The following is a 15,864-nucleotide window of genomic DNA, read 5'->3' as shown; positions in this document are numbered from 1 at the left end:
TATAAGCCATTTTCCACATAGAACACTGGAAGCATTAACTGACAACTTTTCAGGTAAACAAGCTGGTTATATGTATAATAGCATGTAAAACACATCTCATAACTTCTGCCTCTAGAAATGTATCCTAAGGAGCAAATTGGAAATGAAATAACTCCTGATTCCCTTTTCTCACACATCACATCCAAGCCAATACAAATCTTTTTCTAATCACTTTTAATTTCATTGTGCAAGCCACCATCATTTTCCCATTTGGGTTACAGCAAGAGCCTCCGGACTATTTTTCTTGTTTCTACTCTTCTTTCTGTCGTGTACTGTCAAAGAGTAGCTACAGTGATCACAAAATTCTGTGTAGTGTCCTCCAATGGCTTCCTAAGGTGGTCAGCTTTCCAAGCCAGATCCCACAAGGTTTGACATGAGCTGGCTCTACCCATTATATGTCAGCCTTTGCCTCACACAACTTCCCATGCCCCCCCTGCCTCACTTACTCTGTCCTCCTTGCAGTTCCTCACATATGCCAGATCCTCTCCAGACCCAGGGTCTTTACAGGCTTTTCTCTGTCTGGGATTTTTCTCTCCAACATCCACCTCACTTGCTGCCTCACTGCTTTCAGGTATTTACTCAGATGTCAGTTTCTCAATGAGTTCTTTCTTAACTGTCCTATTTAAAAACACAATCCTCAGGCTACCACTTCAACACTATTTCCCACTCCTGCTTTATACTTTTCGGGAACACTTATTGACATAATAAATAGCTTATATCTTGTCTTTTTCTTTTTCATGAAAATATTTTGGATTTTCACTTTTGAACAAAGTGTGGTAAAATATATAGTGACTGTTAAATTTAAAAATATTAGGGCCAGTGAGGTAGCTCAGAGGACTAAGCAACTGCTTTACCAAAGCAGGGATCAGGATTCGATCCCCGGTCCCACATGCCATGCTGGCCCTGCCCCTGGGGCGCGCTGAGCCAGTGACTGAGTCCAGGCATGGTGGCACATGACTGTAATCCCAGCGCCAGGGAGGCTGAAAACAAGAGGATCACTACGAGTCTGAGCTGTGTAGTGAGACCCTGTACCAAATACATTAAAAAAAAAAAAAAAATCCCCCACAAAGTGATTTCTCTTGTGTTGAGCACACTTATCTTTCCTGCTACTTTCTAAAGCATCTTTGGAAGACTGCTTTCATGTCTTCACAAGATGTGATTTAAAGCATGATGAGGCAACTGTATTTGAAGTAAAGGGGAATATTTTGAGGGGATTAAAGATAGTGTGGTTTTTGCTATAATAGAAATTAAATTTTAAAAATCACTATTTCTATCAAAAAATCCAGAGTAATACCTAGTGCTCAAAAATTAGATATTGCATTATTACAAAGATTTCTGTATGATGCCATTTTATGCACCATTATTTATAAAACTAATCTAAAAATAAACAAAATTTGTAATCAGAGAGGAAAATCAGTCATCATATAGCCATGAAATTGAATAGTATGCTTATCAAAATTTTAAAAATTATTTGGTGAAAAGTGGAACAAAGTAGGATAAACAGGATATATAATAAATCCTAAATTTATTTAGAATATAAAGAAGGGGATATATACTAAAAGTCTATCAGAGGCTATCTCTGGTAGTGAGATTAAAACTGATTTTAGCTTTTTTCTTAACATTTTTGTATCTTGAAAAAAGTGACAATAACTTTTATATTGCTTTATCTAATTTTTGCAGTGGTGAGGAACAAATCCAGGGCCTTGTGAAACCTAGGTAAACACTCTTACCACTGAGCTGTGTCACCAGCCCAATATTTTAAAGTATTACTTTAAAGAAAAAAAGAAAGAAAGCTAAAAAGAAAACTAGGGGCCGGGGAGATGGCTCAGTAGAATAAATGCTTGCCTGGTAAGCGCAAGGGCCTGAGTTCATTCCCAGGTTCTGCCAAAAAAAAAAAAAAAAAAAAAAAAAGAAAGAAAGAAAAAAAAGAAAAAGAAAACTATAAAGTGATGGAGAAAAAAGCTTTGCTCATTTAGTTGCTTTAGTCTGTTCCTCTCCAGTCTGAATTTATCATCTCAGTTAGATACAATTTGCATTTTTGGCACAATATTTCTGCTAGTTTCTTGTACCTTTATTTCCTCTTAGGCCATATACTTTCTGAAGGCAAAATCCTGTATTGTTTATAACTTTTATAGTCAACATATCCAATTTTTATTTTCAATATTTTGAAAGAGAAAATATTTGAATTGTTTTAATAGCCAGGAGTGAAAAATAGCATTAGTTGCTTAGAGAAACAATCAAGTTATACAATTTTCCTATAATGATCTAACGTCCCCATGACCATCTTATACTAGAATTATGACTAAAGTACAAGCATCTTCAGGATTTGGTAAATAAACCCTTACCTGCCTATTGCCCTTACTTATGCATATTTTATTAGCTGCAAGTACATCATATTCCATTTTCTGGAGATGGGGTCTCACTATGTAGTTCACACTGGCCTTGTACTTGCTATGTTGTTCCATCTGGCCTTGTAGGTGCAGCAATTCCTGCTTCAGCCTCCTAGCCACTAGGATTACAAGCATGAGCCACCATGCCTAGTCTTAAAACTTAATTCTAGAGTAAAGTTGAGAGTGCTATGTGACAGCGAAGTAACTAATGAATAATTAATTTCATTATTTAAGCTAATAAAGAGGCCAAGACACAAATGAATTGGAAAACATATCTTAAGCATAATTTATTTATTTTTCTAACAGTGGGTGATTTAGAAGGCAGGTTTCCTTTTCACATTTAGGGTTCCAGCAATTTCTAATTTATGGCTTCCCAGGTTATATACCACATCTACTGTATACTTGTTGTACTCACTAATCTTTGCCTTCAGAATATTAAGTTCTAAAACATAGAATTGCCAGATTCAAGAATAAAAATACAAAATCCAGTTGTTTGAACTTTAGATACACTTTTATTAGTATGTCACAAATATTACCTAGAACATACTTAACTATATACTGTTATCTGAAATTCTAATTCAATTGTGAGTCCTATATCTCATCTAGGAATTTTTTTGTTGAGGCTACAGTAAGGATTATTCTACCTGATTTAGTACTGAAGACTCAGTATCTAAAAATAGTACCTGTCTGCTATAATAAAAATAAACATCTCAACAATATATAGTGAGTAAATGATGTTCTGCCTATCAGAGATAGGCAGAAAAAGCCTATCTCTTAAAATAAAAGAGATAAAGCTACAAGCAAAGAATACTATTTTTAATCAATAGTAGTACTGCATTTTTATGTGTTAAGCATCTATAAGGAAATATTTGTTTTTTAATGCATTTGGTACAGTGTCTCATTACATAGCTTGGACTTGTAGTGATCCTCCTGTTTTAAGACTCCCCAGTGCTGGGATTACAGGCCTACACCACCACACCTAGTCTTCCTGGCCAGCTTGGCATACTTGGGGGTGGGCCAGGGGCATGTGGTGTCAGAGATTGAACCTGGTTCCTCCATTTGCCTAAGCAAGCACTTAGTCCGCTATCTCACTGGCTCTAAGGAAATATTATTATTATTTAAAAAAATTTTTTTTTTGCGGTATCTGGGATTGAACTCAGGACCCTATGCTTGCCACGCAGGCTCTTATTCTACTGAACTGTCTCCCTAGCTCAGGAAATATTATTAATAATAATTAATATTATAAATAAGAATAGTTACTAAGCATCAGCAAAGAATATTTGCCAATAGATAAAATGTCAATAGCTAGCAGATATCAAATTGCCAATGCTTCATTAAACTTGATGTGTCAGTCTATCTGAGCTACTGTAACAAAATATTACAGTATTACAGAACTGGGTAGCTTACAAACAACAAAAATTTCTCACCATTTTAGGGGCTGGAAAGTATAAGCTCAAGGACGGTACTATTAGATTCACTGCCATTTGAGGGCCTATTCATAGAAGATGCCTTCTATGCGTTCTCACATGGTGGAAGGGATGAATGAGCTCCTTTGGGCGTTTTTTATAAGGACATTAATTCCATCTATGGGAGCTTCACCCTCATGATCTAATCATACTCAGTGATCTGCCTGTTTACAGCCTCCCAAGAGCTGGAATTACAGGCACCGCCACCACGCCCAGTCTCAATTGCCATCTCAGCGTGCCCCAGGCGAGGAGCAGGTATGGCAGGCCTAGGAATCAAACCCCCAGCCCCTGCGCCTGCTTGCAGGCGCTTTACTCCGCTGAACTATTTGGCTGGTCCTCTTAAGACCTAATCATCTCCCAAAGACCTTATTTCCTAATATCACCAACTTGAGAATCAAGATTTTAGCATGTAAAACAAGGTATATAAAGTAAAGCCATATTAATACGACAAGCTGTAAAAGGCTCAAGTCAGTAATTTCTGAGGATAACCCACTAATATTATAGACTGCTAGACAGTGTTGGATTATTTTGCTAAATTCTAACACCTATAATATTTAGATACCAATAGAATACCCACCTCTGACAGGACTAAACAAAAAAAAGGGGATACAAAGGAAAGATCATTTTGTATTTATATATACAAAATGGTAAGGATAGATATAGAGCTACTTTCGCTTAATTCAATAAGAAAAAGCTGTACTAATAGTGTTTGGACAGGATATCCTGTCTGCTTCTTGTACTATGGATAACCACTAAGAAGATAACAATGTACAATGTATTGATTATTGAAACTCTCCTACTAATCAGCTTTGAAATTGTCTCATTCATATTTGTTTCTTAATAAAATTTAAAAAAAGGATTTTAGCATGTGAATTTTGGGAGGGAATGGGGCACAAACATTCAGATCACAGCACTTCAGTAAGACAAACAGGTAAAAATCTCTGGTATCTGCACAGCTTTGTCTCTTCTGTCTTACAGGCTGCTATTCAAATGTCATCTTCTCAATGACAGTTTGTATTTTTCCATGTGGAAAACCATAAGCCCCCTGGTTCTGCATCACTTTCTTTTCTGATTTAGTTCCCTTTAGCACTTAGCATGAACATTCCATATAGCTCAATTATCTACTTCTAAACTAGAATGCAAAAGGATAGGTATTTTCTCTCTCTTTTATTAACTGCTACATTCCTAGCTCCTGAATATATTGGAATTCAACAAATATGTATGACCAAATGACTGAATAAATACCATTAGTCTTTTAGGGTAGTAGTCCTCAACCTTTTGGGCACCAGAGACCAGTTTCATGGAAGACAATTTTTCCATGGACAAGGGCAGGGATGGTTTTGGGATGATTCACGTACATTGTATTCATTATGCCCTTTTTTTCTATTATTATATTCCAAGATATAGTAAAATACAACTCAGCATAATGCAGCATCAGTCAGAGCCCTGAGCTTGTTTTCCCTCAACTAGACAGTCCTGTCTGGAGGTGACTGGAAACAATGGCACCCAAACCATGTTGCCTACATCCAGTGTACATACAATCTTGCTTCAGCTGTAGTTACTGCAGAAAATCCTGCTTTACAAACAGGCTACTGCAAATGGAAGCAATTCAAGATATTCTGCCTTGACTTTAATCCAGAGATTAATGGCAATTTGAAGCTGTCTCAAATATACTTTTAAGGCCACTATCACCTGTGGTCTCAAGCACTTGCTACTCTTCTAGCACAAAGTAAAATCACCTGATTCCTTCACAAACGGGTCAAGGATCCATTTTCTCCCAGTTTGGGGGTCTTTTGAAAGCTGAGATAAGGGATCAATCTCTTTCAAAATCTCTCAATGTTTGAAATAAATTAAAAGTCTCAGTGTTCACTCATTGCCTCTGTAATTCCAGTGTGGTTTTTTGTTGTTGTTTTGTTTTGTTTCTGTATTTAGGACAGGGTCTCACTGTGTAGATTGGACTTGTAGTGATTCTCCTGTTTTTGGCCTCCCAAGCCCTAGGATTACAAGCGCATGCCACCACGCCCAGTCTCAACTGCAGCCTCAGCGTGCCCTGGGGTGCGGGATGGGGTTGGCATGCCGGGAATGGAAGCCTGGCCTGCACCCTGCCTAAGCAGGCCTTCCAGTGTGGTTTTGAATGTAGCTACCTTTATCTGCCTATTTGAATACAGCTGCTGTTCTTACACAAAGAGGCTGACTGAGATTTTTGAGCAGGTTGAATGTGTTACAAAAGTGAGCAAATTTTGCACCTCATTCTGTGTCAATCAAATGTGGTAACATTTTCTAAAAGAACTTCATGGCATGGCTTTTGTAAGCAAACACTCTGGCCAGTGATATACCTTTAGAAAGCCATGCCACTTATATGTGTAAAACATGTGTGCTCCATGTTCTCATAGAGCTTCTCATACAGACGTGAATTAAGGGCTTTTGGCTGATAATCTTAATCACATCGTGCAAAATGTTAAGTTCAAATGATATGTTTTGTTTTTTGGCTAGCCAGTTCTCTATGGATAACTTAATGCATAGACTTACTTTAATCCAGAGATTACATTCAGAAGTAACCTCTTTGACCTAGAGAAGCAGAAAACTGTGTAGTTATGGCAGCTACTCCATCCATGTGTATCAGAACACAAAGTGACCGATTTAAGTTTTCTTGATATTAAATCATTCCAAGACTTGGACAGTTCTCTAGCTGTGATGTGGTTGGCAAAGAAAAGTACACCAAAGATAGCCTCATGTACAGCCTCTACCAAACAAGCTCAATATCATCTATTTCATTAATTCATCTAGATGTGGTGCTAAAAAAGAAAAGGTATTGAACTGCAGCCTTTCTAAAAAGTTCATAACGAATGTCCTTAACAGCAAGAAGATCAACATTTCACCAAGAATAAAGGGCTTAGCTGGGTGTGGTGGTGCATTCTTGTAATCCCAGCACTTTGTAAGGCTGAGGAAGGAAGATCAAGGGAGTTTGAGGCCAGCCTGGGATACATAGTGAGTTCAAGGCCAGTAAGACTTATCTAAAAAAAAAAACAAAAAAACAAAAAAACAACAAAACAGGACTTACTAGTTTTGGCAATGCCGTTAGTCACTAAAAATGATGCTCTTAGTGCAGCTGGATTTGATAAAATTGTAGTTTTCAATAATTGCTTCTTGTTTCATATTTTTGTGCTCATATTTTTTTCTTAAACAAAACAAAACCCAAAAGCTTGTCTTTTTAACATAGAGTGCATGGGCTCCATGTGATGAAGCAGTTTGTTTTTGTCTTGGAGATAGAGCCTATGTAGTTCAGGCTGTTACTGAACCATGTAGTCTGGGTTGGCCTTGAACTCAGTGATCTTCCTGTCTCAGCCTCCTGTTGCTGGGATTAAAGGTGTGTGTCACCACACCCAAGCATGATAAAGCAGTTTTGACAGTTTTTTGACTTTGTTAGATAGGTGTTTGCCACACATTATCAAAGCAGGCTTGGAAAATGTAAATTATCTGTTGCAATAAGCCTATAATTTAAGTGAACTCTTTATATTTTATTACATTTTTGTATATTTTGTACAAGGTCTCTCTATGTAGCTCGGACTCTTAGTGATCCTGTTTCAGTCTCCCTAACACTGGGATTACAGGTGTGCACCACCACTCCTGGTTTTAGTGGCCTGCAGGGCATGTGGTACTGAGGATTGAATCCGGGTCCTTGAGCTTGCCTAGGCAGGTGCTTAGGCTGCTGAGCTAACTCTGTGGCCCCTAGTATTTTCTTTTAAATTCAGTTTCCTTTTGTTGGCATTCTTACAGTCTTCTGCTATGTCATCATTGCATCTTTTCTCCTTTTCAAAGAAGCACTGCAGTGATGTGTTTTACTCATTTTGGCTTGGGTTAGCTTTTGGGCTTACCAAAACTTTGATGAAGGTAAGTGCATAATCAGGCAAGATGAAAGAGGTAAATAAAAAATGGTGGGCCACACGTGGACTAAAAAAAAACTGACTTATAGCTACCTACTAGATGCAGCTATGCAACTGAAGTACATCAATTCACTTGCCACTACATAGCTTGCCACCATATGCAATTTAATTCCATTCACTGATAAGGTTCTGACAGGAGTCTTCAAGTAAATGATGTATTATGGTCTCTGTGTAGTCAAACCTCTGTTGTTACTATTTGCAGATGTGCCCTAGTATTAGCATCACTGCCTCTTCCCCATCTCAGATCAGCAAGCACTAGTCTCATAAAGAACCCATAACCTCGATTCCTTACATGCGCAGTTCACATTAGGATTTATGCTCCCATGAGAATCTAATGCCAGTGTTGATCTGAGGTGGACCTCAGGCAGTAATGCAAGTGATGGGAAGGAGCTATACATACAGATGAAGCTCCCTATTTCACCTGCCACTTGCCTTCTATTGTGTGGTCCAGTTCCTAATGGGCTATAGACCTGTACTAGTGGTTGAGAATCACTGTATTAGGTGTACTTTAGGATTTGTAGTTAGATGGAATTTGATAGTTTCCAAGATGAAAGATGACTTTAATCACAATGTCATTTTATCTGTATCAACACATTTACTATGTACTTCCTGTCCATTCTCATGTCAATGACTTTGATAACTCTTATTCAGTTTCTCTTTTAGCACTTCCATAGTGATTCTTATGTGTTCCATGGATTAATGCAGAAGTTGCTTAATTGGTATTCTTGTCTGTCATCTTCTCAATTTAATAGTCTCCAAATTGTTCCTGAAATTGTCTTTTTAAATTATTACTAATGTCTCCCTATCAAAGAATAATTTTTTTTTAAATATTTATTTGTTTATGTGGGGGGGAGGGCCAGCTCAGCCCACCAGGGGGTGGGGCTGGCTGGCATGTGGTGCTGGGGGATTGAACCGCGGTCCCTGTGCTTTGCTAAGCTTGTTCTAAGTAGGTGCTTTAGACTACTGAGCCATCTCACCAGCCCTCAAAGAATAACTTCAAGACGTCTTACTTGAATACATGAAATTTCTCAGGCTGTGGCCAGCCTCTGCTCCCACCCTCTTCTACATGTAGGTTCCAGATCTTTTGGAAGCTCACAAAACTTCATGGTTTGTCTGCTCAAACATCATTTTGCAGAGTTAGCTATTCTATCCTCAGTGCTCATGAGGTTCTTATACATTTTAACACTTTTTAATAGCTACCAGCACTAAATGGTATGTTACTAACTCTAAGATGTGCAATTTCTGTCTTAACATTTCTAAAACTGGAATGTGACTTACAATTAATGGCATCTTGGAATGCTGTCCTCCAGAAGGTAGTTGTGATGTAATTGTCATAGCCTGCTCATGTGCAAACTTTGTGATTATGCCTGATAGCATGACTAGACGTTTGTAAAACCTTAACTTTTTAGGCAATAGATACTAAAGAAAGGATTGTAGATCCTGAATGTGGTCTAAAAACTTACGTTGCTATCTTCCGTTGGCTCAACAAAACTCACAGAATGGATAAGAGGTTAGAAGAAAATACCAAGGACAAAAGTTTTTTTTGTTTTTTTTTTTTTTTCTTTTTTCTTTTTCTTCTTACAGGGCGCATTGAGCTACATTCTCACCCATGTTTTAGATTTTATTTTGAGACACGATTTTGTTAAGTTGCCCAGGCTGGCACCTTGAACTTGTAATCTTTCTGGCTTGGCCTCTTGAGTTGTTACAATTACAGCCATATCACCTATGCCTGGCTTGGTGAAATATCCTTTTTAAAAATGTATCACTAATGTTCCTGTTGGCAGAATTCTGTACAGTGTGGAACAATTCTAAGTGACAAAAAAATCATTGTGTCCCCTGACTTCACCAGTTGGTCAAAAAGTAAAGGATATAGGGCCAGATAGTTCAGTGGACTAAGCATCTGCTTAGCAAACACAGGGACCAGAGTTCGATCCCCAATCCCTGGGACTATTAGCCTTGTCAGCCCTGCCCCTGAGTCTCCTGAGCCCACTACGGAGTCCGTGTGTAGTGGTGCATGCCTGTAATCCCAGTGCTGGGGGAGGTTGAAAGCAGGAGGACCATTATGAGTCTAAGCTGCATAGTGAGACCCTGTATCAAACACATAAAAAATAAAAGGATGTTTCTTATAACTCATACCATCCCAAATTTGATAAAATACACCAAAGTGTTTTTAGAGCAATCCTCTGAGTCTTATTAATTACATCATCTGTTGATATAATGTCATAGTCTCATCTGTTTATCTCCTGTCGTTCCATTAGATTATCTGAGGGATACCACATAATCACATATTAGGTGTACAATTAAGTACAATTAATATTGGTTAAAAGAATGAATGAAACATTCATGGTTTTTTCTAACCTTTTATTTATTTATTTGGTACAGGATCTTGCTACGCAGCTCAGACTCATATTGATCCTCCTGTCCCAGGCTCCCCAGCACTGGGATTACAGGTGTGTACTACCACGGCTGGTTTTGGGGACTGGCACAGTGCACCCAGGCCCTGGAGCTGGCATGGCATGGGTACTGGGGATTGAACCAGGGTCCTTGTGCTTGCCAAGCAGGTGCTTACACTGCTGTGCTGTATCTCCAGCCCATTTGTGCTTTTTCACAAGAAAAACTATCCATTCTTTTTTTGTTTTTGCGGTACTGGATCGAACTCAGGACTATGCACATGCCAGACAGGCGCTTATGCCATTGTTTCCTCAGAAAACTGTCAATTCTGGTCTTAATTCTCAATTTGAGTATGTCCTTTTGCAGAGGTGACCTTAAACTGCCTGAGACGTCAACTGTTTCTGTGAAACACTGTTCATTAGATGCAATTTCTTAAGAGTAGTCCCACTAACATTTTTTCTAGTATCAGTATCATCAAAACTAAATTTCCTGCTATACGTATGATGATTACATTATATAATTTCTTATCTAATTTTTTATTTTTACTACTATTACGTGTTTTGAGGATCTCAACATCGTTAATTATTTTTATCTGAAAAAAATAGTCAAGCAGAGAGCTCAGGAAATGGTTAAGACAGTAAAAATAAATTTGAGGTTATATGAGAAACACTAGGTTCATCTGATTTTTCTGTTCAGATGGTACATTCAAATAACATAAGCCAAAGGATTGCCACACAATCATTTTTAAACTGTTGTTACCATGCTTAACAGGTTTAAAATAATTTAAAAGGATCCCGGTTGGCTCCTACAAATGAATATAATTCATTAGCTGCTAATTCTTTTAGAGTAGCTCCATTTCAACAATTTAAGCTATTTTTCATGCTAGAGCCATCATTCTTTCACTGGCTTCCATATACTTTATTGTTGAGATAAGGGTCTTGCTATATAATTAAGTCTGGCCTTGAACTCACTATGTAGTCCACACTGGCTTTGAATTGCAGTGATCTTCTTGTCTCAGCCTCCCAAGCGCTGGGATTACAGGCACATACCAGAATACCTAGCCATCCATATATTTTATTCCCTTTTAAATTGGAGTAAGAGCATTTGGATACATACCACTTCTTTAAAAACAGTAGCAAAGCCAGGTATGATGTACATACATATAATCCCAGTACTCAGGGGGTTGAAGCAGGAGGACTGCCACAAGTTGGAGGCAGGCTACACAGTGAGTTCAAGGCCAGTCTCAGTCTCTCTCTCTCTCTCTCTCTCTCTCTCTCTCTCTTGCTTTCTCTAACTCTCTCTCTATATATAGTATATATATAGAGAGAACAAGAGAGCAAAAGTGATAGAGAGCAAGAGCAAGAGAGAGAGAGAGAGACACCTTATCTCAAGAAACAACAAGAAAATCAAACTAATAACAAAGAGCAAGTTTCCTGCATAGACCTCTTCTGACTAATGCACTCCTAAAGAAATCTTCCCTAAACCTGGGACTGAAGTAGCATAGGATTTATTTAGCACACACTACTCCTACTAGTTTTCTCTCTAGCATTGCAAGAGTTCAGTTTCTTCTGTTGAGTCTGATGAAATAGTTGGCTTGCATTTAGAGCCATGTTTTAGAAAAAATAAGCCTGAATATAACCAAGAATCACAGAAAATGGCTGAAGGGATTAATTGTTCCCATCTCTTGCTTACTACAGGGGCAAAATTCAGAGTGGGAATGTCCAGTATTTAGTTCTCCTTTTATTTTTTCCAAACATAATTAAATTCAAGTAATTTAAACACATTAAAAATTTATCTAAAATATACTGATCACATTTACAGTTTTCTCCCTTATACAGATTTTTAGTTTTCAAGAAATAACTCAAAAGGTATGTGACCAGTACTACTAGATGCCAGACATGCATGTTATTCTTTCACACTAATCACATAGCTCTTAATCAGTTTTATTTAGAAAATTCACCTATTTTTTTTTTTTTTTTAAATGAGATCAGGGGCCATTCCATGCTACCGAATCATTTTTCTCTGGGTATGGACATGTGTTATTTTTTTTTTTTTTTTTGCCCTTAAAGCTCTATGAGTGATGCTGAAAAACCAGGTTTTTACTTTTTTTTTTTTTTTTGTGGTGCTAGAGATTGAAGCCAGGGCCTTGTACATGTAAGGCAAGAGCTCTACTACTGTGCCACATCCCTAGCCCAAAAACCAGTTTTCAGTCATTTTCAACCAGTAGCTAAATTGTCAACCAGAATCACTAAGAATAAACTTGACCTATTTGACAATTTTATCAAGGGACCCTTGTCAATGTTTCCTGGTATCTGAATGCCTCTCAACTGGCTGGTTGTATATCCTGATTTTCTGGTTGTGCCTAGGGCCTTACCTTCAAACATTCCTGGACTTCTGAACTAGAAACCTGATCTTTGATCTCAGGTGCCATCATAACTATGGGTTCTGGTTATATGCTGGAGGGTGGCTCCCCAGAATTGGCTCGGCATCTTTGCATTTAATCATATCCTCACTATACATCTTCATTCATGAACTTTAAATGCCAATCTGCTGATATCAGTCACGGAAGAAAGCTGGTATGGTCATTACTGTGTGCTTCAATGTGTTAGTCTGGTGCCCCTCAAACATTGCTTTGCACTTAGTACCTCTCCTGGAACTCACTGTAAAAAATTTTTTTTAATGTATTTAGTACAGGGTCTACAGGGTCTCACTACACAGATTGGACTCCTAGTGATCCTCCTATTTTTATCCTCCCATGCGCTGGGATCACAGGCACACCAATCCTGTCTCAGCATGCCCTTGGGTCATGCCCGGGAAGGAACCTTGTCCCGGCATCTGCCTAAGCAGGCACTTTAATCCGCTAAGCTATCTGGCTGGCTCTCCCACTGCAATTTATAGGGAAACATTTTTGTTCTTAGCTTGGATTAAAGATAAAGATATACCTGATCTATCCATCTGGATCTTATTCTTCATGGAACTGCTGCTTATTCTTAGCTGAACTTCACTGTTCCCCAGGAAGCCATCAGCAGGGCTGATGTTTTCAAACAGGTAAGGGACCACAGACTACAGAGAAACGCACTGACAAAAGAAAGCTGCATTGTATGAACACTATCCAACTACTTTGAAAGAAAACGCTGTATCTGTTAGTTTGTATATTGCCATAGAACTCAGATTCTTCATATCTACAATTCCACTTGGAGAAATACTACTGTAAAGTCCAAACACACTGACCTTAGAAAATGTTTTATTCATCACCCCAACATAACAAAAACTTTCCCCGATTCACTTAGCATCTACTTTCTGCTTCACAGTGGTTATTCATGAACATGAACTATTTTCCTAGAAATCCAAAATCTCTTCACAGACAAGGTCATTTTGTTTTTTAAATCTCCATACCTAGACCTAGCAAATACTGTCTGGTCAGTCTTATGGCCCAAATCAGAAAAATTTTGTAGTCTAAATATCTTAAAAATATCACACATCACCTATGGTCCACGCCCACAAAATAAGGTATTTCTGAAACAACCCTATCACAAATAAAAGTTTTAGACATTGCCCTAAATATCAAGAAAAGTTCAAGTCACAAAACACAAGATTTTTGACTGCCACGAAGAATTACCTTTCTGTGTTAATAGGAGCACTTCATACGACCAGCAGGCAGATTTAATAATTTCAGGGTAAAGAATAAGATCCAGATATGCAAGACTAATGGGAGAATCACTATAAATATCCAGTCTTTTACAAGGCTGTATGACCCTAATTCAACTTGTGTTTAACGCTGTGTCTCAGTTTTCCAAGTAGATCTATCCGAGGAAACTGTTTCTCTGACTTGAAGGACTGAACTTCAGTAAAACGTAGTTTAACAGAGTATTTCCCCTCATACAGTATTGAGAATATTTGAAAGGCCGGGTTACAGGGGAACCCACCGTCTGGGTCTCCTGGCAAGCTGAGGTCTTTTCAATATAAAGTGGATTATGACTTTATGAAGTTTTTTACATCTCTTAAAATTGACATTACTACCGTCACTCATCTTGAGAACGGTTATTTCTCTGAGTAGGAACGGTTATATTTCCACGCCACATGTGAGTTTCCCTGTCTTTCTGGGGTTGGGTGAGGAAAAACAGTTTGTTCCCTTTTTTTTGGTGGGTCCTCTGACGAGTGGGCTCAAGGCCAGCCTCCGCCGCTCTGGGCGGGCGAGGCGCGCCCCTCGTCCCCACTCCCCGCGGGAGCGGTGTGTGACTGGCGGAGGAGGAGATTAGTCCGGGTCATAAACAAGCTCTCACTTCCCCTCCCCCGCGGCCCGCCCGCGCCGGGCCGGCCCTCCGGAGGCCCAGGGACCTCCTCGGTGACCGCCGGGCGCCCAGCCTTCCCCAGAAGGTCGACCGCGAGTCCGTCTCCGGCTCGTAACCGGAGATTTGCTCACTCTGCTCAGCCTTCCTCACTTGTGTACGCAAAAGCTGGCTCGGACAGGAGCCGAGAGCGACCTCCATTTCCCTTCCCCCGACCCCTATCACCTCCAACAGCCAAGGAGAGGCCGGCGGCCCTGACGCGCAGGCTCACAGCCACAGCCGCCCAGCGCGCGCCGACGTAGTCCCCGCCCCCACCCCGCGGTCCTCCGGTGGCCCGTACCCGCCCCTTCCCGGAGCCCGCCTCCTCGTCGGCTAGCCCCGCCGCTCGCCCCTCGCGCTCGCTCGCGCGCGCACTCGACGCCCCGCCTCCGCGCGTGCTCAATAACTGTCCAGAGAGCGGGCCTACAAGCTTCCCCCGCCCCTGAGCTGTTTGAATATGCTAAGTAGAGGGTAAGGAGTACCCAATAGGACAATGGGGCGGTGCATCACGTGGCACGGGGACGTGTCAGGGGGCGGAGCCTCTGCAGCCCCTGCCCGAGTTAAAACCGGAGTGTGAGCGAGAAAAGCGCTTCAGTAGCGAGAGGGGCTGAGAAAGTGGTGACACCGTTGGGGTGCGGAGGGAGTCCCTGAAACTTCTCTCAACAGCCCCAGGGCCAATCTCCCCTCAGCCCACTCCCCTCTTCGCCAGCTCCCTGGTCCCCACTCCCTGCATCGGGGGTGGGGTGGGGAGCCAGGCCCGTCTCCCGCGGGGACACACATAGGGGCCGGGAGCGGGGACGGGACCCCCAGGCAGGGGGGACGGACCGACAGACAGACGGCCGGGCGCCCGCCCCAGCGGGCAGGCAGGCAGGAGGAGGCGGAGACGGGGGTACGACTGGGAGGACTGGGTCTGGGGAGTTTCCTCTCAACTATCGGGGGAGAAACTCCCCGCAGCCGGAGGAAAGACCCAGACGGTGTTTTCCTCCCCGGGACCACGCTCCCCCGCCCCGCGTAGCGGCGGTCGCCGCCACCGGTGCCTCCACCTCTACCATCTCCTTTTTATCCACCACCTCGGGCCCCGGTGTCCCTGGCCAGCACTATGCCCATCTTACTGTTCCTGATAGACACGTCTGCCTCTATGAACCAGCGCAGCCATCTGGGCACCACCTACCTGGACACGGCCAAAGGCGCGGTAGAGACCTTCATGAAGGTACCGACTGACCGAGCCCGGGCGGCGACCCCGACCCGGCGGCCCGCGGGCGCAGGGTTGGGGGAGGGAGGGCGGCCGGGGGCAGCGGGGCGGGGG

At 41.0% G+C, this 15,864-nt stretch overlaps 1 protein-coding gene across 1 annotated transcript in view; it reads left to right on the top strand.

Moving 5' to 3' along the window:
- The first annotated feature begins 15,161 nt into the window (after positions 1 to 15,161).
- Ints6 (integrator complex subunit 6) overlaps positions 15,162 to 15,864 on the top strand; it is an 89,044-nt gene continuing 88,341 nt past the window's right edge. The window contains exon 1 of the mRNA XM_004633102.3: positions 15,162 to 15,768. Within this exon, the coding sequence (XP_004633159.1) occupies positions 15,658 to 15,768 (111 nt within the window). The 5' untranslated portion in view covers positions 15,162 to 15,657. The remainder of the gene's footprint in view (positions 15,769 to 15,864) is intronic.

This window comes from Octodon degus, unplaced genomic scaffold, assembly GCF_000260255.1.
Source record: "Octodon degus isolate 3935 unplaced genomic scaffold, OctDeg1.0 scaffold00051, whole genome shotgun sequence".
Lineage (NCBI taxonomy): Eukaryota > Metazoa > Chordata > Mammalia > Rodentia > Octodontidae > Octodon > Octodon degus.
This window is presented reverse-complemented; position numbering and strand designations above follow the sequence as displayed.